At 37.8% G+C, this 24,125-nt stretch overlaps 3 protein-coding genes across 3 annotated transcripts in view; 2 read left to right on the top strand and 1 right to left on the bottom strand.

Moving 5' to 3' along the window:
• LOC112159267 (PHD finger protein 20) overlaps window positions 1–2,468 on the bottom strand; it is a gene marked incomplete in the record, with an annotated part of 12,595 nt that extends 10,127 nt beyond the window's left edge. The window contains 3 exon segments of the mRNA XM_024293234.1: window positions 559–730; window positions 1,494–1,573; window positions 2,410–2,468. Coding sequence (XP_024149002.1) covers window positions 559–730; window positions 1,494–1,573 — 252 coding nt within the window.
• Window positions 2,469–7,923: 5,455 nt separating this feature from the next.
• Window positions 7,924–14,625, top strand: LOC112158890 (lithostathine-like). The gene is made up of 5 exons (XM_024292551.2): window positions 7,924–9,058; window positions 10,537–10,762; window positions 11,496–11,837; window positions 11,943–12,037; window positions 14,384–14,625. The coding sequence occupies exons 1-5, from the start codon at window positions 9,017–9,019 to the stop codon at window positions 14,468–14,470; spliced, it is 792 nt and encodes a 263-aa protein (XP_024148319.1). The 5' UTR covers window positions 7,924–9,016; the 3' UTR covers window positions 14,471–14,625.
• Window positions 14,626–22,872: 8,247 nt separating this feature from the next.
• LOC112158891 (RING finger protein 223) overlaps window positions 22,873–24,125 on the top strand; it is a 6,274-nt gene continuing 5,021 nt past the window's right edge. The window contains exon 1 of the mRNA XM_024292552.2: window positions 22,873–23,136. The gene's annotated coding sequence lies outside the window, so the exon portion shown is untranslated. The remainder of the gene's footprint in view (window positions 23,137–24,125) is intronic.

Genomic DNA, 24,125 nt, shown 5'->3' with positions numbered 1-24,125 from the left:
GAGAAAAGCTTCTGAAGAGGATTTCATTTGAATGCCACAAACAATTATTTCAACAGCCCAATAATCACAGATTATTTTTTCTGGTTAGTCGACTAATTGGGTCATGCACAAACTGGATGTAAAGCACACATCTTAACCACCATTAACTTTAAACTAACTAAAAACTGGTATATGGCATTACCTGTGATAATGCTAGTGTGATTGCTGTAAGCTGAATTTGGCTGCTGAAGATGGTAGCGCTGACAGCTGAAATTGATAGCTAAAAACTCTGAAGTTGATAGCAGAAATTGCTGAAGCTGATAGTCAGCTAAAATATTAGCTAAATGCCAAATTAGCCTAAAAAAACTGTAATAAAAAGCCTAAATTAGCCAAAATAGCTAGCATGTAGCTGAAATATTAGCCAAACAATGACAAATAACGCCTAAAGAACTTTCAACTTTACTATACTCTGACTCCATAAAATATAAAATAATGACTAATCGACTATTAAATTAGTCGTCGACTATTTTAATAGTCGATTAGTCGTCTAATCGTGCCAGCCTTAGTGTGAGGACATACCGGTGTGGACTGCAGCGGACTCAGACCCTGCCTCCTCAGGCTGACTCGCTCCAGTGGACGCAGGTACGGCGAGTTCCACTGAAACCATTCATTGTGCCGCCGGCTCCACTGCCGGTAGTGGATCAGAACCTGCTCCTTCTCGTAGTCGATCCTCTCGATGGTGGCCGGGTACCTGAACAGAGCACTCAGGGTCAAAACTGGAATGTTTTGTTCAAGTCAAAACAGATCAACTAAAACTAATACTTTTTGGATGAATGTCATCCATCATCAAAAAATGGAATAAGAACTGCTTAAAACTCCAAAAACAGCATTTTCATTGCAATAAGACCCAAAACACTCCAGAGAAACCACTGATAATGTGTCTATGGCTGCCCATTAACAGATGTTCTTCAATTATTTAATCAACAATGTCATTTTCTGCTAATAATCTGTAAGGTAGAACTGAATTTAAAGTTCCTTATACACAAATAATAACTTTCTTTGGTTTGTTAATTTTTAATTTATATCAAATATGGTTATAAAGTGATGTGCACAAATGTGACACTTCCTTTAGTAAATTTTACTGAAAAAGTAAACATTTTATGGTTATTTGTTTAAGATTTTTTTTAACAAACTTTATTCTGAATATTTATGACATACAGTACAGAACAAGAAGAGAAACTGTACATCAGTAAAAAAAAAAAAAAATGCAGGGGGGACACATTAGAACAACAAAAATAAGTCAATATTAAATTATTCTGTAAACCTGAAACAGATGATTAATTTTTTTTTTTGTTTTGGTGTAAATACTGTCTGATTTCGGTAAAGAATTAAAAAGATATTAGGAATTGTATTGTTAAATTTGTTTTAATGGATATATTGCTTCAGAAAAAGGTAATGAAAATGTGTTATAAAGCAACGTTTTCATAAAACAGAGCCTTATGTGTCATGCAGACCATTTCTTGTGCGGATCCCGGGCCTCCAGTTGGGCTCCAACCTCAAATTTAATTCCAGACCTGTCTGGAGGAGTCTTCATCTGTGAAAAGCAAAGAGAATGTTTTAATTTGTTGATGGCACTGAACAGATATTTAGATTTTGTTCAGTAAACAACTTAGTTATGGAGCTTTGAGCAACTACTTTATCTCATCTTCACACATGCAGATTCACAAACAATAATACTCAACAGTTCTACTGAGTTTTGCTTTATAATTTTTTTTATATGAAATACAAAATAAGGAACAAAACAGGATATATAAATACTAAAAGCATATTTTAACTGAACACACTATTAATCTTGATTTATTTAGCATTTTTCTTCAAGAGCAGCCCTTTAAAAACTTTTATAAAACTCATTTTGTTCAGGTATTTTGACATGTCAGCACATGTCGTGAGCCTCCTCTTTAACGGCAGCTGATTGGTCAGCCCGGCCCCACATGCGTCTTTTTGATTGGTTATCTAGCTGTCAGTTAAAATGATGCCCCGCCCCCATTATAGCTTAGATGTTTGACAGCAGCTACAATGCTAATGCGGTCTGAGCTAGCTTAAAACAGCTACAAAGTCGATGCACACATTTGTAAACTGCGTCACAACATGAAGGCGCACAACGTCACGTCTCCGTCTCGTCGGTAAACCCATGCAAGCGAACCCAGTCGAGCTGAATGGGTATAGATGAGCTAGCAGCGCTAACTGTTAGCCTGAGCTGAGGTGAAAGAGCTCAGTGCAAAAAGACTCGGTGACAGCTGCTCGCTGTTACATGCTTATGCCGACCAGTCAGTTGCTCCGGAAGCCAAAGCTGTCGTATAAATCACTCATCTGCAGGACGAATAAAATAAGCGCTAAATATGTAAAAGAGTGGCATAAAATGTTGTTTACCTCTGTGGCTACTTCTGAGCTGCTCTCTATACTGAGATAGTGCACGGCGCATGCGCGACTAAAGAAGCTCAGCTGTCCTGAAGCGTCACTGAACTTCCTATATGTGACGTTATTGACTGTAGAAACATGATAATATATGTCTATTGGACAAAGATATTATGAAGTTGTAAAATATTTATATTGAATTTAAATTTTTAAAATCTAAACTAAATTTATAAATGAACTAATTTATATTTAAATACAATTAAACATAACTAAACAATTGATTGTTTAATTGTCTTAATTTTAAAATAGGATATTTTTAATGTAGTTTTTATTTGACCGTTGCTATACTTTTTTTAAAAGTTATTTTTAAGTCAAATTTGCCCTTTAACCTCCCTTTGTGCTGCATTTTATTTGCTCTCCAGAGCCATTGTTGACTGTGCTGCAGCTAGACCAGAAGGAAGGAGAACATTGCTCCAATTCTGAAATCTTTGCTCTAGCTCCCAATCAGCTTTGGGATCAATTTTAAGGTTCTATTTATAGTTTTTAAAAGCTTAAATGGAATTGGATCTTAATCTTGATCATATTTACTTTTAGTTGATGACCTTACCAGAGCCCTCAGGTCCTCAGGTGCAGGTCTGCCAGGTGTCCCAAAAGTTGGAACTAAAACCCACGGTGAAAACCAAATGTAATACCTGAAGATTCAGATGCAGAATCCACAACAGGCAGTCGTGATCTAAAGAAAGAAGTCAAAGACCTCCAGGAGAAAAAGAAAGAAATAAAGGAGGTTCAAGATGAAAATGATAGAATCTCTGAGAAAAAGTCCAAACTGGAGGACAAGAAGAAGCAGCTTCAGGAGGAGGTTTCACATCTAAAACAGTAGCAACAGGAAGTGCGTGAACTGGCTGTTCAGTACAACAGCGTACAGGATAAACTGGGACCCCTTCAAGAGGAAACAAAGAACCTCAAAGAGAAAGAAAGATGATAACTGACCATCTCAAACATCATCAAACACTGGAGATGGAATATAACGAGATCAAAGCAGAAGCTGACCAGGTGGAAACTGAAAACTTCCACCTTCATGCTGAAGCAGATGATCTCCAGAAGAAGCTTTCAGATACATCTGAAAACTTCAAAATAAAAAGAGAGAAATAAGAAATTATTAAATTAAAAATTTGATTGGCATCGTCATCCTTGTGCTATCATGGGATATGGTGAATATGTGTGCGTGTTGGAATAAAAAAACAGATTCAAAACATCAGATAGAATAGACAAGCATTAAGGACGGTGTTGATGAACGGACTTACAGGGCTCTCTGCTGAACTTGTGTGTTGTGGGTAAGTGAGCCTGACGCTCCAACAGGACATCTGAGAAACAAAGAGAGAAGTAAACTCACAACTGGCTTTAGTTGACGTGTCGAGAGCATCTGAGCTCCTTTGACCCAGAATGTAATGATATATCTGTAATGCAGAAATCTGCTGCATGATGCTGTTGCTTTGATTGATGTCGAGCTTCTGCATCAATCAAAGGGCCACAGCCGGGGGAAACAGACTTCAAGTGTCAAAATTAACTTCTGCTATGTGATTTGTGGATTCTGCATATTTGTGGATGGCTCCGGTCCCTAACCCATGCCAAAAAACAAATGTATCTATTGGATACAAATGTACCATCCATCTTCTAGAAATAATAGATGAAACACTTGCACCACAAGATGTTGCACATCAGACTGCAAGAGTAAAACAAATGTTATGAACACAAATTGCAAAGTACCGTGGAAAAAGGCAAAAATCAAGGTAGCAAGCTGAGCTGGAAACGCTACAAGAAGATCATACGAAACAAACCAATATTGAACATAGAAGGACTGAAATAGGGAGACAATTGTGCACTCCAGAGATCAGGCGAGGGTAGAGATCAGCTGAGAGGAGCCACAGTTTACCTGAACAGAGATAAAAGGTGAACCACAAACACAACCAAACAAGGACATGCAAAGCTTAACAGTAATCTGCTGTGCATACAGGAATGCAAATAGCTTCTGCAGTATCATTCAAATGAAGTAGTCTCCAATTGCCATACTTTTGAAAACAAATTATTGTCAACATAAATTCATATGCATTCCTATAGGCTTGGAAGACATACGAAGTAATATGACTCTGGAGCATATTTTTGTGATTTTCAATATCAACATGAATCCAGTTTAAATACAGATGGTAATGTTGTAAACACATACCCTATAACGTATTTCCCCAGAATGCTGAAATTCTTATGATGTTATCGTATAGTTGCATCAAATGTCTCTTATCCTGTTTTGGTTTTACAGCCAGCTCATCCTCCAAACACAGACTTTTGCTGTGAGTTGGAAAATTTTAATACACAATATTGTGAAACTAAAATCATGCACACATATAAAAAAGTCAGCCCAGTCTTAAAAAAATGCGTACAAATGCCACGTTTTGGGAAATACCGTGTGAATATGTACGCATTTTACTGAGACCGTGTTGAAAAAAGTAGTTTACTTAAGTATACTACAAGGTAACTTAGTTTATGCCAAAAGTGAGGCAGTACAATTAAAGTTTAATTTTTATATTGATAGTAAAATAGGGCTTGGTGTTACTGAGCATTTGAGTATCGATTCGATACCAGTCAATATTCCAAATATTGATACCAATGTAGATATTTTTGGTAAATGCGGTGGATGTGACATCAACCTTCAAGTCTCAAAATAAACAAATAATTGATGTAAACATAAATCAAAATCTTTATCTTACTCTGACTTGGTATCAGCTTCTTTTATTCTAAAGTATATGTTTTTGCAGAAATTACTTTGACACACATATAACAGATGGTAATAGTAACAGTAATTAAAAATCTAAAATTTTGTAGCATATCAATATTGGTATATTATAAAATCAATCTAAACCCATGCAAGCCAAAGCAGTGGGGGGAATTGGTCACCCTGACTCGGTTCATGAAACTATCTTCCCTCTGCTTAGTTTCACAGAGAAATATGTGTAAAGGATGTATTGAAAATGATAATTATTCCCCCAAAAGCTAGCTAGCCTGGCAATAGGCCTGTCCAAAGAGGAATGTTTAAAGCCTAACTTTGAATGTAGAAACTGTGTCGGCCTCTCTTACGTGAGCTTATTCCAGTTTTAAGGGCTCAGGCAAACAATAACATTAGGACCTCTGTAGCAGTTGTATTAATTAATCTTTTTGAGAAATCCTTAAGATAGTAAAGCATTAAACACCTGCCTTACTGCTAAAATATATACATATATATATATATATTTGAAATAGTTTTGACACAACCCTGCATTTGAAGGGCACAGGGACCCAGTTAGGCAGCAGCATCAAGGGTCTTGCTTAAGGACCCAATCTGGGTGGGGATCAGTGGACAACCCGGAGATTGAACCCAGTGGTCCTGCGTGCCAGTCCTACATTTAGCCCACTCAACCATCCAGTTATTAGATCTTTAAAAAAAACAGATTTTTCTTTAAAAAAAAAAAAAACTTGACTGACGGAATAAAACAGTAGCCATGGAACACAGGCTCATGGCACACAACCCATATGCATGGCATTGCTAAAAAAATATAATAGTTACTGTTTTCTTCCCCTCCCTTTGCATTTCTTCTCCTTTTCTGTCTTTTTTTCTCATTGTTCACCTAGTTATATTCTTTTGAGCTTTTTTGATTCTGTTCCTCTTTTTCCTTTTTATCTGTCTTAATATTTTGTCCGTTGCCAGAAACAGCCATAGTTTACCAGTACAAAAGTCTTCTAAAAACCACCAGAAACCCCCCCCCCAAAAAAAATTATTAAGATTTAACAATTTTAATGTGAATGTCATATTAAACTTTTTCAAAATGTTTTTGGCCTCCAAAATATAAAAAATTCTTGACTTTTCCAAAAACTTTACTGAATATTTCATTTTTCACTATTCCAGGACCTAGAAATTGCATTATCAATTTAAAAAAAACTTTTACAAGTTATTCATGACCGCATGAACCCTGAATCTAATTTGAATTTTCAGGTTATTGGTTACTTTTTGCATACTTAGTTTGCGTACCTAACAGATGATTGACTTGTGGAGTTCATTGTTTTTGTGTAATATTGTGTTCCAAGTCTGAAAATACATGTGAAGCTTTGAATCCATCCATTCTCCAAGACTGCTTAAGGCTGCCAGTCTGTTGTCACACACAGACCAACAACAACCAGACTTTCATTCAAACCTAGAAGATTAGTGTAGAACTTCGAATGCTGATAAGAACCAGAATTACTCTCGGTTTAGAGAATAGAATAAAAAAAAAATAAAAATAAAAACATAAAACACAGACCACAATAATGATTTTGAACTGGCTTATTCATAAATGGATTAGAAAAAAAATAACAAAATGTCCAACGTCCTGCCTCTTTCCCCCATATTTGAAACATCAGAGTCAGGCGGAGTTAACTCCAGCTAATATTTTCTGCGTTCATGAGCTGACAATTTAGGCAACAAGTAGGGTACAGTATTCATATGTCTGTGGTTTTAACATGTAAATAAAGCTAGTTTGAATTGTTATCTCTTCCCTGCAGCCATTTACCTGAGGCTGTGGTGGTTTATCTGAATTTTGCACCCTCAGTTTGCATGCATGTGATGAAAACAGTCAACTTCAGATCTGTACATCTGCAGACCTCGAGGATCAAGGATGGAGAGATTGTTTCTCTACCTCATCGCTGCTTCAGGTGAGGATTTCTATCCTTTGAAACTCTTTACTTCACTCCATCTGGTGGCAATTATTTGTGTTATACATGACTTTTTGGTTATTTTTCTCACCTGTGGAAAGTATAATCAGTATTTTCTTATTGGAACAAATTAGCTCTTGGTCTACAAACTCTTACAGGCTTTGGTTCACCTGGAGTTTTCTGGTCAAACAGATGGAAAAGTAAATTATTATTACTGATGATAATGAAAGTTTGTCTTGGAAACCTCATTTATCAAGGTTGACAGTAAAGGATCTAGTCAAGTATATTCTTTGTAACATAATGAGAACAATATACTGTTTAATTACTCACAACAAGATAGGAATATTATCATTATCATCAGTGTTTTTCCTATCTGGTCTAAATTTGAATGACATTTGTAAAAAAAAAAAAAAATCAGTCTAATATTACTAATAATGAATGAAAAGAAACATAATTTTCATTAGTTTGATATTGATTACCCTAAAAATTAATACAATAATAAAGATAGTCTCAAATAACAAACATGTCAATAGCAGGTATTTCCTCCATTTGAAACAATGACAGCTTAACAGCGACGTGTAACTAGACTATCATGTTGTTTTTTAGGAAATGTGCTCCATTCTTCCACAAGTGCTTCTTGCAGTTCTGTCAGGTCACATAGGGATGATGTAAATCATCTAGTCTCTTCTTCAGTTGATCTCAGACGTGCTCTATGGGGTTCAGGTCAGATGTCATCATACCAAATGAAGCACTCACTTCCTGAAGTCCATTTGTGACAATTTTACCACTATGTGGTGGTGGAACATTGTTTTCCATGAACAGAAAGCTGGGAGTGTATTGGTGGAATTTGGGGATGAGGATGGGTTCTATAATGTGTCTGAGGTACGAATGTGCTGTGACTGTTAACTGGTTGAGTTCCTTTTGTTGCATACTTTCTAATGGATGTTTGATGTTTAACATTAGTGCCAGTCATTTCTGATCAGATTCACATTGAACTACAAGAGTTGCCAAGACACAGTTTCCCACAATGCATTGTTTTGTAGTCATCAAGGCAGCTTACAGCCAGCGTAGTACTTAATTTTGAGCAGCGCTCGCCTTGCACCCCCTAAGATTTGTCTGGCCACCTTAAAAACATCATGGAAATGAAACATGCAACTGTCATGCATGTGGTAAGTGTATCATAAAATATTTGTAAGGACAATGTAAGTTACACGCACTCACTACTGTTTACTGTGTGCAAATGGTTTTATGCACAAGAATGCATGCATACATGAGTGCTCTTACATGTTGTATAAGTGTTCACCATGACCTGTTGCCCGCAGCATGTCTGTAGAAAATGTGCTTGAACATTTTCTCTCTACAGGCCCCCCAGATTTTCTACAATTTTAACATTTCCCACGTCCCACCAGTGTGCCCCACACAGATTTGCCAACATTTTCCTCCGACAGAATCCACTCATGGGACAGTTATGATTAAGGCTGTAACTGAGCCCAAGATAAGAAAACTCCCCTGAAAAGACATCTGTTGAGATTCCTCCATATTTATGATTTGCAGCAGAGCTGCAATCAGAATGCTCCGTACATGTTTAACCTATCTTATGGGGTCCACATGACCCAAGCCGTGTTATCCACGAACACCAGTGAAAATCAAAAATCATTGACAAAACAAGTTTAGTACACTTTCTTGTGGGGCCCAGATGACTCCACTCTTAACGTCAACATATACACAAGGGTTAAATACCTTTTAGTTCACTTCTGATTAACATGTTTCTGTGTATTTTGCAGCCCTGTGTGGTCCTTTCTCTTTGGCTAAACACCACTACCTAGTTTTTAATGAAACGAAGACTTGGACTGAGGCTCAGAGTTTCTGCAGGGAGAAGTATGCTGATCTGGCCACAGTGGACAACATGGAGGACATGAATATCCTGAAAGGCCTGGCAGTTCCAGAGGTAAAAAAACAGTCTTTTATTTTCAAAATAATTCTCTTTAAACTGATAGTAGTTTCCAGAATCACAGATTCACCCTCTCGGTCAGGCGTTGAAGATTTGCAACGGCTAAATGTTAACTACCTAATTACTTCAAATTTATATTATATTAGCCTTTTTTGATCAGAAGTATCACTGCAGGACTTAGTAGTGTATTAGCAACAGAGATTTTGAAGTACAAAGTTTCAAGACATGTTTAAATGTTGCAAATTTGCAAAATCTCAGAACTCATTGCATGTGAAGGTTTCTCAAAAAAAGTCAGAATTTTATATTACTAACCCATATGATAACATGATAATTTTCTCTAAATATCCTTTTATTTCTGCCACTAAAACTTAATTTGGCCCTGAGAGGGATAAAAACAGAAATGTGTTCCCTTCTTTGGGAAATGTAGCTAAAGGGCTTCAGTTCAGTAAAGCCTCAGTCACATACACCCGTCAGGTGGTTGACCCGTATGGGTTTTTGGGTTGTCTGAGCCTGGTGTGTGTCTTGCAATTCCTTTGAGTTTAAAACTCCAAAATATCCAAATCCAAAGTTCGGGAATTGTTCGTTTGGATGCTCAGACATGCAGAAAACACAAGCTCTAGGATGACGTCTTGAAATGGGCGGGATTGACAAGAAGCGAAAGGCGTTGCCTCAGGAATCGAGTCGTTTTAGTTCCAGGTATGAAAAGACTCCACAAATATAACTAATATTTCCTAAATAATTTATTTTTTAAGTGTTCCAAAGGTATTATATGATCATATGGATATAGTTCACTCTGAAAGGCTTAAGAAAATCACAGTATTGCCCTAAGTGTTTGGTTCTAATGTCTCACAGCAATTCTGGCTCAGTGATTGTAACATTTTTTCTCTTGTTTGGTTTGTTTAAAATTTTGTTTTTCAAGGTTCATGTTATGCTTTTTGTATTCTCCATGTCACAGTCATACAAGGTTCAGTTTGACAACTATCCTTGTCTCAACACTTCCCTAGTTGAATAATTCCATTTGGGCACTTAATCTGTAAAAGTACACAAGTCACTACTTGTAATCAAATATTGCAAAATTCAGTAGTGATTAACTACACTTGGGGATAAGTAACATGTTGCTGCAATTAACTTTGTACTCCCAACACTGCTGAAGACAGAAAAACAGGACTTTCTTTTAGGAACAAATCAATTTCTTCATGAAGGGGTGGTAAGGGACCCAAACACAGGAGACAAGACTTGTTGGCAGAAACGTAAACATTTACTAAAACACAAACATGACAAAACCATGCGAGCCCAAACCAGTGAAGTAACAGAACAGATGACCTGACAATGCAGAACGGAAGACCTAAATAGGCTGAGGGCGATTAACTAAATGAAGACAGCTGTGGATGATTTGACGTGGACATGGTGAGACTGACAGAAAACGGAACAGGACAAAACCTAAGCCCTGAATCATGACAAATTTATCTTTTTAGACGGCCTGGATTGGACTCTACGATGATGTGAACAGCTGGAAATGGTCGATGTCAGACCCAAACTTCTACAAAAATGGTGATGCTAACTTCAGAAACTGGAAAGTGGGAGAACCAAACAATGACAACGGCCATGAGTCCTGTACAATGGTCAACAGTCTTGACAATGGCAAATGGAACGATGTACCCTGTAATATCTTAATAGAACCAATCTGCTGTAACGTGACAGGTAAGATACAGACTTTTATAACTATCAAACCATGTTAGTCTCATGTTTTTTTTAGTAAACATTCTCATATGATTGTCACAGATTTAGTTCCAGAGGTGCACTATGCAAAGTGCCGTTGTTAAAACGTCTTATTCACATCACCTTCAGTGTCGTTTGTCGGAGCCCTGTGGGTGCAGAACGTTACGCCAGGGAATGTGTTTAATGTCAAGTATCATCATCCACAGGGCTTTATGAGGGCTAATTATAGTTCAAATGTGGTAATAATAGATGTTTATTTTACATCAATCTTCAAGGTTAGGTGTCTTTCCCCTGTGGGTGCGGAATGGGTGTCCTTGAGAGCTCGGAAAGGCGCTTATAAATTAAACGTATCATTAATATTGTAATTAGATGTTCAGCATTGGTTTATGCCAGATGGTTGCATTATGATGAGGCCTGAATAATATTGTCAATCTGACACTCTAATTGACGTTAAATTGTGGAAAAACATGCACGGTGTATAGAAGTTCAGATGTGGTGTTTGCCGGACTGGATCTGCACGACCTTTTGAGGTCTAATAATAATCTGACGTTCAAATGTTGGCCCAAAATTGATCTGGAAGGGAGGTCATTCTTAGACGTCAAAATAGTGGACATAGTTTGTACGTTATAAAGACGTCCATAACTGTTTTTCAATGGAGTGACGCAATTTAGACTCAATCTGCTGTATTCACAACAGTCTCTCTGCTCTGCCATAGGACTAAATGTAACCTTTGTTTACATCAACAAATCTATGAATTGGTCTGAGGCCCTGAGGTTCTGCAGAGAACATCACACAGACCTGGTCAGTGTGAGAAACATGGAAGAGAACCAGAAGATCATGAAGCTCATACCTGCTGGGAAATCGGTCTGGATCGGTCTTTATAGAGACACTTGGAAATGGGCTGATGGAAGTAACTCCTCATTCAGGAACTGGCGAGATTTTAAACCCAATAATAACCTACGCCAAAACGAGAGCTGTGCAGTAACATATTTTGGAAAGTCTGGACAGTGGGATGATAGGAACTGTGATAACAAATACGCATTCATTTGTTATGCTGGTGAGTTCATTGTAGTGTTGTGGGATTTTGGAGCTTCTCTCTAAAGAAAGAATCCCAACAAATCAAAATCTGCCAAACACGTGTTTTCCTCATTTTCATTTCAAGTCCCCATGAAAAAGTACCAGCTGAAGCTGAAGCTACAGGGAAACTCATCTCTTAATCTGACAGATCCTGTCGTGTTGGAGGGAATTCTGAGGGAGGTAAGTCAGTCTCATATACTTTTTGCTAAAAAAAGGCTGGAGGTCACTGTAACAGAGCTTTATTTTTAGTACCACCAACCCTTCCCATTACTCCACTATCCACCTGTCCTGGGGGTCGGCAACCTGGAGCCACATCCTTTTCCTGGAGTTCACAATCTAAGTTCAAAACGGCTGATAAGAAAACTCTGATGACCCAGCATTCTAGAATAATTTAAATGTGCCATTTACGGACAAATCTGTGAGTCGTGAAGAGTCTTGTGGTGGAAAAGTATTGGAATCCGATGAAGGAGCAGACACTTTCCAAGTTAAACATGAGTTTAATAAAACTTAGATAAATGCACGTGGATCAGAGGTGCAAAGAAGCCTGAATTAGAGGGTTTTGTCTGATGAAATAGACGTTTGGCTTTTATAGGTTTCAAGTGAAATTTCCTGTTCGCATATGCCTTAGGGTCATGGGTTGTTTTACAGGAGTGGAGCTTTCCGAAAGCAGAACTTTCCGGCCAAGGGGTTGCTTAATACGGAAATTACATTCCAACAGAGGTTCAGAGTTTCAATCAAAGGTTACATATAAATCAAAGTTGGAACAAATGCTAAACAAAAATATTTCTACTACAGTCTCACCCCAGATTTGTGCACAAAAAGCGATTATTAAATCGATTTTTAAAGATTTGCTTGTGTAATTGGTTTCAAGTTGTTGTAATTTAATTTTGTGAATGTGTAAATTGTATTTTATTTTTTTTTATTTTTGTACTTATGAACATAATGTATTATATTAGATGCAAATGAAGAATACACACGAACAAATCCAAAGTTTAGCACAAATAAATAAATAAATATACTCACAAAAATCCAAACCAATAAGTACGCACGTACAAATCAGAGTGAATTTATTTTCTCTCCATAGAGTTGAAACCCTTCCCCAATTTTCTGAAGAAATGAACATTTTTCTGAGCAGTAAAGGGCTTCTGCACCAGCTAGAAAAACTAAATATCATGTTTGAGATAACTGGGTCTGTATGGAGTTTGTATGTCTTCATGTACATTTGTGGGTTTGTTTCTGGCACCCCACCTTCCTCCCATATTCCAAAAACATGTTTCATGGGTTGATTAGTGAATCTAAATTGGTCTTATCTGTTAATGTTACTGTGATATACAGTATATGTAAAATATAACCTATCACAGGAATGAGTCAAATGCAAAAAACTAACATTAAATGATGAGTAGAAACAGTTTTACCTTTAATGGAAAACATTTGGGGTTTGTAACCTGCGGCTCCGGAGCCACAGGTGGCTCTTTGGCCAAACATAAAATAAGTCAGGGAGACAGAGTCAGCAGCTCCCTGCTAATGGCTGCCTAACCAAAACTACATAAAGAAAACAAATAAACAAAGCCCAAACCCCAAACTAAAATAACAAGACCCAGTAGCGTAAGACTGCTGAGGACAAAGAGGGAAAAAGAGCAAAAACAAACAAACAAAATAGCATTTTGTTAAAGTAAGGATTACTTAACATTTATGTAATTTAGATTAGTGAAATTTATAAAGTGATGGCTGACGTGCACATACATGATAAACTATGTCGATTTTTACATCTCTGTTGACCTAAAGACGTCTTGTTTGCTTAACACTACCTCCAGAATGAACAGAATTCATTTGCAAAGCAAAACTTTGGTAAAAAGTTTGATCTTTTATGAGCTAAAAGCACATATTATCTTAAAAATATATATATTTTTGCTTTTGTTTGTGCCAAAAAATAGACATTATTCATATTTATTAATTTAAAAAACTAAAGTCATGAATGCAAATCCAAATTTCTTAAAGACTAAAGTAAGACTATGTGGCTCCTTCTAGGTTTTGCTCAGTAGAAAATGAGCCCAAACGGCTCTTTTACTGTTAAAGGTTGCCGACTCCTTGTCTAAACAGACCAAATAACAAGTTTGAATTCTGTTTGTATGATGCTTCAGGGCTGCATGGTGGTGCAGTGGTTAGCGCTTTTGTCTCACAGCAAGAAGGCTCTGGTTTGAGTCCCGGCTGGGGGATCTGAAATAGAATCACGAATTGGGGATGTTCTCACCTTGTATATGTGGGTTTTCTCTGAGGATTTCAGGCTTCTTCCCACCGTCCAAAGACAGACTTCACAGTGTAATTGGTTTCTCTAAATTTGCTCTTAGGAGTGTATGAGAGTGTATATGTCCTTGAGGCCCTGCGACAGACTGGCGACCTGTCAAGGGTTTACCTTGCCTTCGTTCATCAGTAGCTGGGTTACGCTCCAGCACCCTGAAAAAGAAAAGCGGCCAAGAAGATGAATGACTGAATGAATGATACTTCAGAATGAATTTTGCGTTTCAGCTCAAGCAGAGGCTGAAGGATCAAGGAGTGGATGGAGAGCCTAAACTGAGCTGGAAGAAACAGTCAAACGGAAAGATCTTCAACTAGGAGAAGAAGCAGAACGAAGAGCACAAAGACCATCTTCACCCCAAGACTGCAATTCTGTACTCGCTTTATTCCTTTACAGGCTGTTTGTCAGGCTAGCTGACAGTAAAGTGCTTTATTTATTAAAACAGAAACGGTATATCCTCATGAAAAAAAAACAACAAAAAAACTCTGTGTTTATATTGTAGTGTCTGAAAGAGTCTGATCCAAACCTGGAGAGGTGGTGAGCCACAAGAGGAAAACATTCAAACCAAACACTGAATAAATTATTCCTGTTTTGAATTAGGGCGATACAGCCCAAAAAATCTAATTACTGATTTTTTTCATTACAAATTTGATATTCAATTTTAATCTGTTTTTTTCTCTCTGCTTTTACTTTCTTTAATAAAATTACAAATGACAGAATATATTTCACAAAAACTGTTTTATTTTAACATTTTCTTTCGAATTTGGCTTGAACACAAAGTACAAATAAATACAAGCTGTAAACACGTTTGTAGAACAATGTGGCAGGTGTTTTGTGAGCTAACACTAGCTTGAACTCTTGTAGAGAGAAACACTACATGCACTCAGCAGAGAAATTTTGGCAGCAACAACAAAACTGAATTTGCTGTGTGTGGTTTGATGCTCTAAGTTTGAAGTCTCAACACCAAAATCTAAATTTTGATTCACCAGCCAAGTTTGGTTGTTAAATTAAAAAAACTCTTCTGACCAAATTATTACATTGGAAAATTATAGGTGTTTTTAAATAAATGATAAGTTGAATGCAAACAGAGACAAAGTCACAACACAAATAAAACGCAAGATAAAAACAACTTCTTTTTTTTCCAAATAATTTTTTTCAAAGAAACTTCTTTATTGATTTCTAATCAGTCTTTGCTCTCTGCTTCTGGCTTCTTCCCTCTGTTTATGACGAGTTCTTTTTTCCATCTCAAATGAGTGTTTCTGTTTTCTCAATGAAAACTCCCCCATGAGAAGAGAGGGTCAGTCAGCTCCAGTCTCAATCAGCTGAAGAGACGTTTTTGACATTTGACTTTTTTTGGTTAAGAAAATAAAATTGTATAAAAGTAATTAATAAATGGTCTGGACATGTTTTTTTGACTCATCTAAACTAAAACTAACACATGCTAAGAAAACAAGGATAGATTTAAAGTTGAGCGGACTGACAGAAAATTCACTTTTTCCCAAATTCTACCTCCAGGTGATACATTTTTATATGAAATTATTACAAAAATATCAGAAAAACATGATATTTTTTTTAATTATTGCCAAGACGCAGCACTCTCATGAGGTTTTTTTCCCATCTCAACACAGCTGTCATGTTACAAAGAGACTACCAATAAAGTTAAAAAAATGGATTCATGCCTGTTATATTTCTAAAATACAGTTTTATGATTGTAGTCTCCAAATCAACACTTTTATTAAACTCTCTTTTGCTGTTAAAAAATCCTGTTTTTAATCACCTCATGTCCCGCTCATAGACATATACAGTCAATGGTCCCGCTGCTTTAAAGCCCCCCATGACATTTTTTTTTTTTATTTTTAAAAAATATTCCCAGAAGTGTTTTGATTATGATTTATGAATAATGAAAGCTAACATCAAAATGCTCTTTCATTGATTTACAATCCTTTCCAACTGCGGTCAAATGAGCGGCCGTTCACATTTCCGTGGTCACATCAAGAAGCTCCGTGGAGTCTGGTGGAGATTTTCCAGTGTTCTCAGCTTTACATTTGTTCTTTTTCATAAGACAAATGCCACATATACATGTTAAAAACTCAAAACACACGATTTTCATCAGAGTGGGACTTTAATGCCCAAAACTAAACACTAACAGAGTCGATTAGCCAAGCCTTTGTGTACCAAAAGGTGAACAACAACCACTACTCGAAGCTAATGAGGAAGCGGTTTGATGAGGTTGCTTCATTAGAACTCCCCTAAAGCTGCCATTATATCCTTTGTGTTTAAATATGACATAATATTTGGCATGGTGGATTTCATTTAAAACCAAAAAAGTGGTGAGATTTAACCATAAAGGAGGAAGCTACTAGAGGATCTCCGATCAGGTGCAGTTTCCAAACCCTGTCAGCAGGTGTTGCTATTAGCATTTTGCTAAAAATGGCAGGATAGTCAATGAAAGACTTCTACAAGAGTTCCCAGAAGAAAAATGTCCCAGGTAAAAGTTTTATCCAAATTTAATGAATGAAATCAATGTTTTTTTGTGAAATACTCTCTCTAGTTTTATTTGGAGCTAAAATTTGACACATTTCATTAGTGGGCTGAAAGTAGGACAAAAGTAAAAGTGATTTCCCCATTTGAGGAAAGTGGGACTTTATTCCACCATTGATTCTTGTGTGTGGTTAGCTAAACATTCCAAGATTTTTATGGGTTTAGAGTTGTATTTTGGTTGTTTCACATCATACATTTGCTTTGTTTATACTTAAAAAATTAAATAAAAATTTCCTATGTCATGTGGTTTACTATCATAAATAGTATAATAAAATACTAATCATAAATTATCACAAGGCTGTACTGTGTGCGATGCATGACATGCAAGTATTGTGCAAGCAAAGTGATTGCAGCTGCTTTGCAGGATTTCATTCTAGCCAATAAGACTTTTTTAAACCGTCACAGTCAGAGAGCCTGCTTCCTTTGGGTATGAGATAAACAGTTTCTTTACCAGAAAGACTGTGACTTTAAAAAATGATAAATGATAGACCCACTGTCCTCATACCAGGACATGCTTTTTTTGGCAAAAAGTATGCCCTGTACGAACTCACACTTCAGGTATTATGGTTATTTGGTCCTACTTATCTCAAATAGCAAAAGGAAATACATAATGCACACCAGACTAAAGTTCGGGTCTCGGGAGGTTAATAAAAAGATTAAAAACAAACCTCTGGACCATGTTTGAGAAAGAAAGAGAGAGGGAAGAGCTTTGTTTGCTTAGGCATCATAAATTATTTCCTAATTTGTTCCTCATTTTTCTGCATTTAGTTCTCCTCATTAATCTATATTACCAAACATAGATTTCCTCTCATTAGTTTATTGTTGTTATTCAAACATTAAATATCGTTTTCATTTTTACCGTTTATTGTCCAAAGCTCTGCTCGACCTGCACATGACTGGGTTTACTCGTGACGCGTTTGGAGGGTGTGGGAGGGAATAGTTAGGTTTATTTACCATTCAGTGAACTACAGCTGATTCACATCGATTTCCTCCATCTGTCAGAGGTTAAACGTGATCGTAAAGCAACAAGCAAACCTTTTTATTCTGACTCATGGAAATCAAATGTACTTTGAACAGATGACTCAGTAATGCAGACAGAGCATTTCCAGTCAAGGTTTGTTTGTTCACTGTAGGTGAAGAAAAAAAAATGACCAGAGCAGAAAACATTTAAATAGATCTCATAAATTCATATACAAGGGTTCTAATGACAGAATTTTTTGCATTAAATTCGTTTAAACTGGGATGTCAAACTTTTTTTAAGTATAAAATAAGTAGAACAGCAACATATCTGTGTTTCTAATATTTTGTATTGATGTATTTGTTAGAAAACATCATTTTACCAAAATCTGAAAGACGTTTCCTATTCCTCTTAAGAATGCTGACACAGCGAAGAAACTGAGCTGACCACTGCTGATAAAAGCTTCTGAAGATGAGCAGGTAGAAGAACCAAAATAAAAATGTAAAAAACCAGGTTGTGTTACTTTTTTGTGTGCACAAAAGAGTTTGCTGTCAATTTCCTGTGGAAATTTTAAACACTCGTAAACGTTTTGTCTACATGATCACCCCAATCCCAGTTGTTCTGTCCATGCACAACACCTTGGTGGTCCATTAAAGTCTTTTCAAAGAGGTTCAAGAGGTTTGTATAGTGTTCAAGAAACACTATACAAAAACCTCATGGAAACAAAAGGAAAAAACATGAAATATGTCAAACAGAAATGGTTAGATAGATAGGTGTAGATATATCAGAAGGCTTCAAATTTGCCAAACACACCAACGCTCCACTTCATCATGAAGTTAGACACTGCACTGTTGGATAAACATAAATAGATTTTTAAAATCACAAGCACCACAACCATGTTCGATGTGGAAAAATTTACACTGATCATTCTCATATTTTTCCAAAAAAGATGAGAGAAAAGAGAAATGGACTTTATACACAACGACAAGAACATATACAGAGCATGTAAAAACCTGTAGACCCAACGCAATCCGATGTGTATGTAGTTTTTTGTTTTCTCTGTTTTGCATATTGTTTCTCCTGCTTGTTTTTTTTTCTTTTTCTCAAACTTTACTAACAAGGTTTTCCCCCTTTAGTATTTTTATGTGCTTTAAAAAACACAACAATAAAAAGAAAGTGAAAAAAACATGTTGTTTTCTTGTTCACAATTTACCAACATAATTCTGTGGATTAAGAAATATTTAACCAAGTCTAAATACAGAAATTATGGGGGAAAGTTCCTTGCAGTGGAAAAGTAAAGTGATTATTTTTGCTTAAGCTGTGCAGAGCTCTTGCTCTGCCCTTTGTTATTGTCATATTTGAGTGTTTGCCAGGGCAATCAGCTTTCCTGCTCACGTGTTAGTCTTCAACGGCTTCTTCAGATGATTTATCTAAAGCACCATTGCCGCAAGATAATTGTTGGCCTATTGCTGTTATCAACAAAAACTTTTGACTTTTACTGCAAACCCAAGTCCATGTTTTCCAGGAAGAAAAAACAAAAATATATTTATACATCCTTGCTCCTTCCTAGAAGCAGAACCAGAAGCCCAATAAATGTGTCTGCGGATGTGAAGCGTCCATATCTGTGTTCAGGTTACTCAATAATTGAGGCAGTTGACCTATAGCGGGGGCAAGCTTTTCCCAAGGGCAAACAGCCATTTGTCATCACCAGGAAAATTAAGGGCGTAATGTAAACACTCCTTTTTCCATTAAATCGCAATCTTTATGATCTTGTGTTTCTTGTTTTTTGATCACCAAATGTAGTAATAGATAACTTCATTACAGGAGATTAGAAGCTGAAGGACAGAATTTTAAATTTACATTTAGAAAAAACACTGAAGCTTGAACTAAAACTTTAAAGAACTCAAGGATCAACAAGGCATCAGCCTTAGCTGAGATACCAAAGACCTCCATCTCAATGAAGACTTCCTCCAGTGCTGCCAGGAGAAACCACAAGATTCTCCCAGGCCACCCGAGAGGGTACTCAAAGCTCATCTGGGGTGTTCCCCGGGGCCCCCTCCCAGTGGAACATTCCTAGAATTCTTACCCTGGAAGCGTCCAGGAGGACACAACTGCAAAATTGAACTATGAACTTTGGGCTAGGAAGTCCTGGTGCCCCGTTCACTGATGGACGATTGCGCTTGAAGATAGTGTTCAATATTAATTAATAAATAGTGACTAGCATAAAAGTTAAATGATCAAATTGGCTCAGACCACGAGGGCTGTTCCTCCCAATCATGCCTGTTCAGGTATCCTTGTCCTTTCCAACATTGGTGATGAAGTCTCCCAGGAAAATAAGTCAGTCCCCAAATGGAACATGTTCTATTAACCTTCATAGACTCTCTAAGAAGGTTAGATACTCTGCAGTTCTATGAGACAATGCCACAATAAGAGCCCTATCCCCAACCTGGAGGCTCAGGATGCAATCCTTTAATTCACCTGGTCAAACTTCAACACACGATGACTGAGGTTGGGGGGCTTTGAGCAAACCTACACTAACCCGTCAGGTCTCATCATGAACGACTCTGAAGTGAGAGAGAATCCAATCCTTCAAAAGCGGTTGGATGCCAGAACTCAAACTTTGAGACAAAACTTTGTTATCTATGCATCCATCCTTCACTGCTGCCAACATCACATGTCACTAGCATAGACAGTCTAAGACAGCACAGACAGGTCTTTCTTATACAGTCAATGGTCACTAGCTCCTTGTTGTCATTACTGCAAATAGAGGAAATTTCTGAGCTGAGCCCAGTCAGGTACCATGGAAAGAGGTCCGGATACCAAAAGCTCACCAGCAAGTCTCAACCACTGACATGAATATCAATGGACTGAGCAACCCCTCCCCTCTCATGTTCCAAATAGGAAGTACCCGCAGGTTGCAAAAAAGGCCAAAATCTCGTAGACTTTCATTGAGAAAAAAACAGTTATTTCTCATTGTATTTGTCAGAAGTCCGTAACCATTCTTGCTCTGATACAATCCTATTTTTTTAAGATATTTTTTCTTTATTGCCAGTTATAAACTGACCATTCAGTCCCTCAGTAAAAGCATGTGGTGCCCACTGGCCCCGCCTCAAACGTCTCATTGACAGATTCTCCTGAGCCGCTTTCAGTGGGAGGGGTGTGGACTTAAGACACGCCAGAACAACCTCACTCATGATGGGTGACAGTAGTTCCTCTAAAAAGGTGACTCAGACCGACTCGGACTAATCGCTGTTGAGGGGTGGCAATCGGTTGCAATATGGCGGTAGACGTATCAGGAAGTGACGTCAAAGGCTCTGGCCTGATTTTGCGAGGGCTGGAGGAAATGCATTTCCTATGGGGAGCCTCAACACTTGTTATGTCCAGTTCTTACAAACGATCGATGGTGTCAACCCTGGGCCTGGTTTCAGTCTCAGGATGGGAATCCAGTGACATCAGTCACTAACCTTGTTCTTAGTGTTTCAAGAAGGTGCACTTGAACCAGTCTAAGTCTGGCTTATCACCTAGAATCATTGACTGTATGTGAGAACAGCTTTAAGAGAGTGTGATGTCACCAATAGAGAATGACTTACGTTAGTCCCAACCAAATGAAGTCAATTCAGTTGCCATTTTTCTGCAATATGTCCACATTGGTCCATGTTGGTCTTAGTCAACATTTCTAATGCAACCACTTTCTCCAATCAGTAGTGAGCATGTGAGAAGGCCACACCCCTTCCGTTGAAAGTGGGCTCAGGAGAGCTGTTCATCAAGAGCTTCAAACTTTCAACGTGAGGCCACCTACTTCTATTGAGGCATCTGATTGGTTTGTTTGTAACTTGAATAATCTGCAGAGACGGCTAAAAAGATTGAGCCCAAAAAAGTTATTCTGACCAACATAATGATTTAGTAATACCTGTTTATTTCTCTACAGAAGTCTATAGGGTTTTGCTTTTGGGACCAGCCGGTACTCCCCATTCGGTATGAGAGCGGTTACTCAGTCCAGTTGTCATATACAGTCAATGCCTAGAACCAGCCTATCCATGGAGACTCCGCAAGGGGCTATTGCCCCAGACAGCACAACTCCCAGAATCTCTCAAGCTCCCATATCCCACTATGTCAAGGTGGCAGTGCATGGAGAAGAGCCAGTAATGACTAAAATATGGAAAAAGTGACAACACTCCGATGACCTAACAAAAAGTAACTCAAACAACAAGCAGGAAGAAACTGAGGGAATCATTTAACTCAACAAATGTGGGAATAACAAACATCAATAGGATGTGACTGTGATGGGGGAAGGACAAACAAAAACATCCAAATGGAAAATCTCACAAATTATACTTAAAGAAAATGTACTGAACAAAACCATAAAGCCACTGAACTAAAGGTAGTAAAGATGAAAGGTTAACTAAAGCAAACTATTGTGAGACGTTTGTTAGTGTCTTTATGGAGGCCATTACCTGAAGGCTTTTTTTTATTACACTGACTTCATATTTATAAAACAACCTCACTCAGATGAAGACAAACTTTGAACGTTTTCAGGTAAATAAGTGAGACGTGTCTCTGAATTAACCAGCAATGAGGTGTCGTACTGTCAGGCAACACTAACTATCCGTTGAGACAACATCACCATATCTCACCTGCACTCTTATCACTGTAAATGCATTCTTTGTGTGTGTGTGTTGTAAAAATTCAAAGATACTGGCCTGTGCTAATGTGGTGTGTTTTGTTGTTAACGCCACGCTGGATGTGCATTCTCTAAACACTCTGTGGGGAAGAGACACTTCTGCCTGCAGGGCTCCTTTTTGTACAGACTTGCTGTTCACAAAACGAAGGCAACTGTCAGTTGAAGGTTGTAATGTTTGAAGAGTAAACATGAAAAAGCTCTCCTCCACTTTCCATGATGGTGCTACTGATTTGGTGGACTAAAGGTCAAATTTAATTCAATATATGAAGACAGAGAGAAATTTCAAAGAAGGAACAGTCCTGCCCAATAAAATAAGATAATATTTCTTTTACTATGCTTGCTTGATTTGACTGAAGCTTCACCTGTAAGATGTCATCATAGGGAGAGGCTTGTTGGGAAGAAAGGAATGTATATTCCTGTCCTGAAAATCCTGACACTCCTTCCTCTTTCCCTTGTTCCCCTCCCTGGTCTCCCTCCCCCCCACCTCCAGGCACCTCCTCGAGGCTTCCCCATTTGCATAAGGCTAAAAAGGGAGCTGACAGAGCAGGGCAGGTGGCAACCAGCAACTGACTCCAAGGAAGGAGGACCCAGCTCTGCGATTACTCTACAAGCTGTTATTCAGCCACGAACCCCCACCCCTAACACACAGACATTTAACTCAGAAGCTCAGAGGAGGAACTCGGTGGACGCAACTCGACTCTGCAGGGATCTTTCACTCCATAAAGAATGCATTTCTGAAAAGAAAGTGAGTCTGATCAAGACGGACCAGGACAGAACCATCTGGTTTCTTCATCATTTAGCAGGTAAATTAAACATGTGCAGCTATAAACTATGGGGTTCCCTTTGTGCCAAAAATGTGTTCATGGTCTATCTCTTAGACCTATTGTCTGTGTCTACTAAACATTTGTTCAACTAAACATCTTAAAGCAAATATAAAGTAATCATCAAAGAAGCATGGACATGCACAAGTGGCACAAATGGAACCCCATAATATCTGATGATCTGGGACATTGTGTCTTCATGGTATTTTAAGACTTGCTGTTGCTTTATTATTGCATTATAAACTCTAGAAATGATTTCTTTGTGTGTGTTTTACGTGCAAATTATAAATTTTCAGCTCAAACACAACTTTATCTCCTTTGTTATATTATACTCAGTATCAAAGAACCACACATTTTGAATAGGGATAACAGTTATATTGAAATTTCACCAAAGGAAGACTGCGTATCCCTGCCTGCATTGTCTCTTGTGTTTACACATGATAAGTTTAATTCTGCACCGACCAGTCTCACGTTCAGTTAAACCGTCTGCCCGACAGCCTCCGCCCCCTCGCTCCCAACTTCAGGAAGATCGAGTTTCTCCCCTTTTGCAAACAGAGAACAGGTCATGCAGCATCGTGGATGGCAGAATATGCAGCATATGACACACACAGTTGAGCAGACACAGAGGAACTGGTAAAGGAGATAACAATAGAACCTCGCATGAGGTATGAAAAGCAATCTCTCTGATTTTCATCACAGTCAAAACAGGTCAGTGGGGCAGAGGAGAGGATCTGATGGGGATAAAGGACTATAAACAAAGTAAAGGACAAAGACCATGAAGGGATCCACCGCAGGTTGAATATTTTTATCTCAGGGTTCAGCGGTGACTGTTAATATTTGACCCACTCGGAGAGTTTAACACCAACAATCCTCTTTTTAGACCGCGCTTCCACCATGTGGGCAGAGTGCACTTTGTTTGGACACAACGTCTGAAGTGTTTGCTCTTTTTAGAGAGCTCTTCGTGTCATCCC

Source organism: Oryzias melastigma, linkage group LG7 (assembly GCF_002922805.2).
Source record: "Oryzias melastigma strain HK-1 linkage group LG7, ASM292280v2, whole genome shotgun sequence".
Classification (NCBI taxonomy): domain Eukaryota; kingdom Metazoa; phylum Chordata; class Actinopteri; order Beloniformes; family Adrianichthyidae; genus Oryzias; species Oryzias melastigma.
The sequence above is the reverse complement of the archived record's forward strand: the minus strand, read 5'-3'. Positions and strand labels throughout refer to the sequence as shown.

Excerpts from the sequence above, each read along its gene's own strand:
- LOC112158890 (XM_024292551.2), top strand. The coding sequence starts at position 9,017 with ATGGAGGACATGAATATCCTGAAAGGCCTGGCAGTTCCAGAG. Across the intron at positions 9,059-10,536 it reads AAGGCCTGGCAGTTCCAGAG|ACGGCCTGGATTGGACTCTA; the intron begins GTAAAAAAACAG and ends TTATCTTTTTAG. Across the intron at positions 11,838-11,942 it reads CGCATTCATTTGTTATGCTG|TCCCCATGAAAAAGTACCAG; the intron begins GTGAGTTCATTG and ends TTTCATTTCAAG.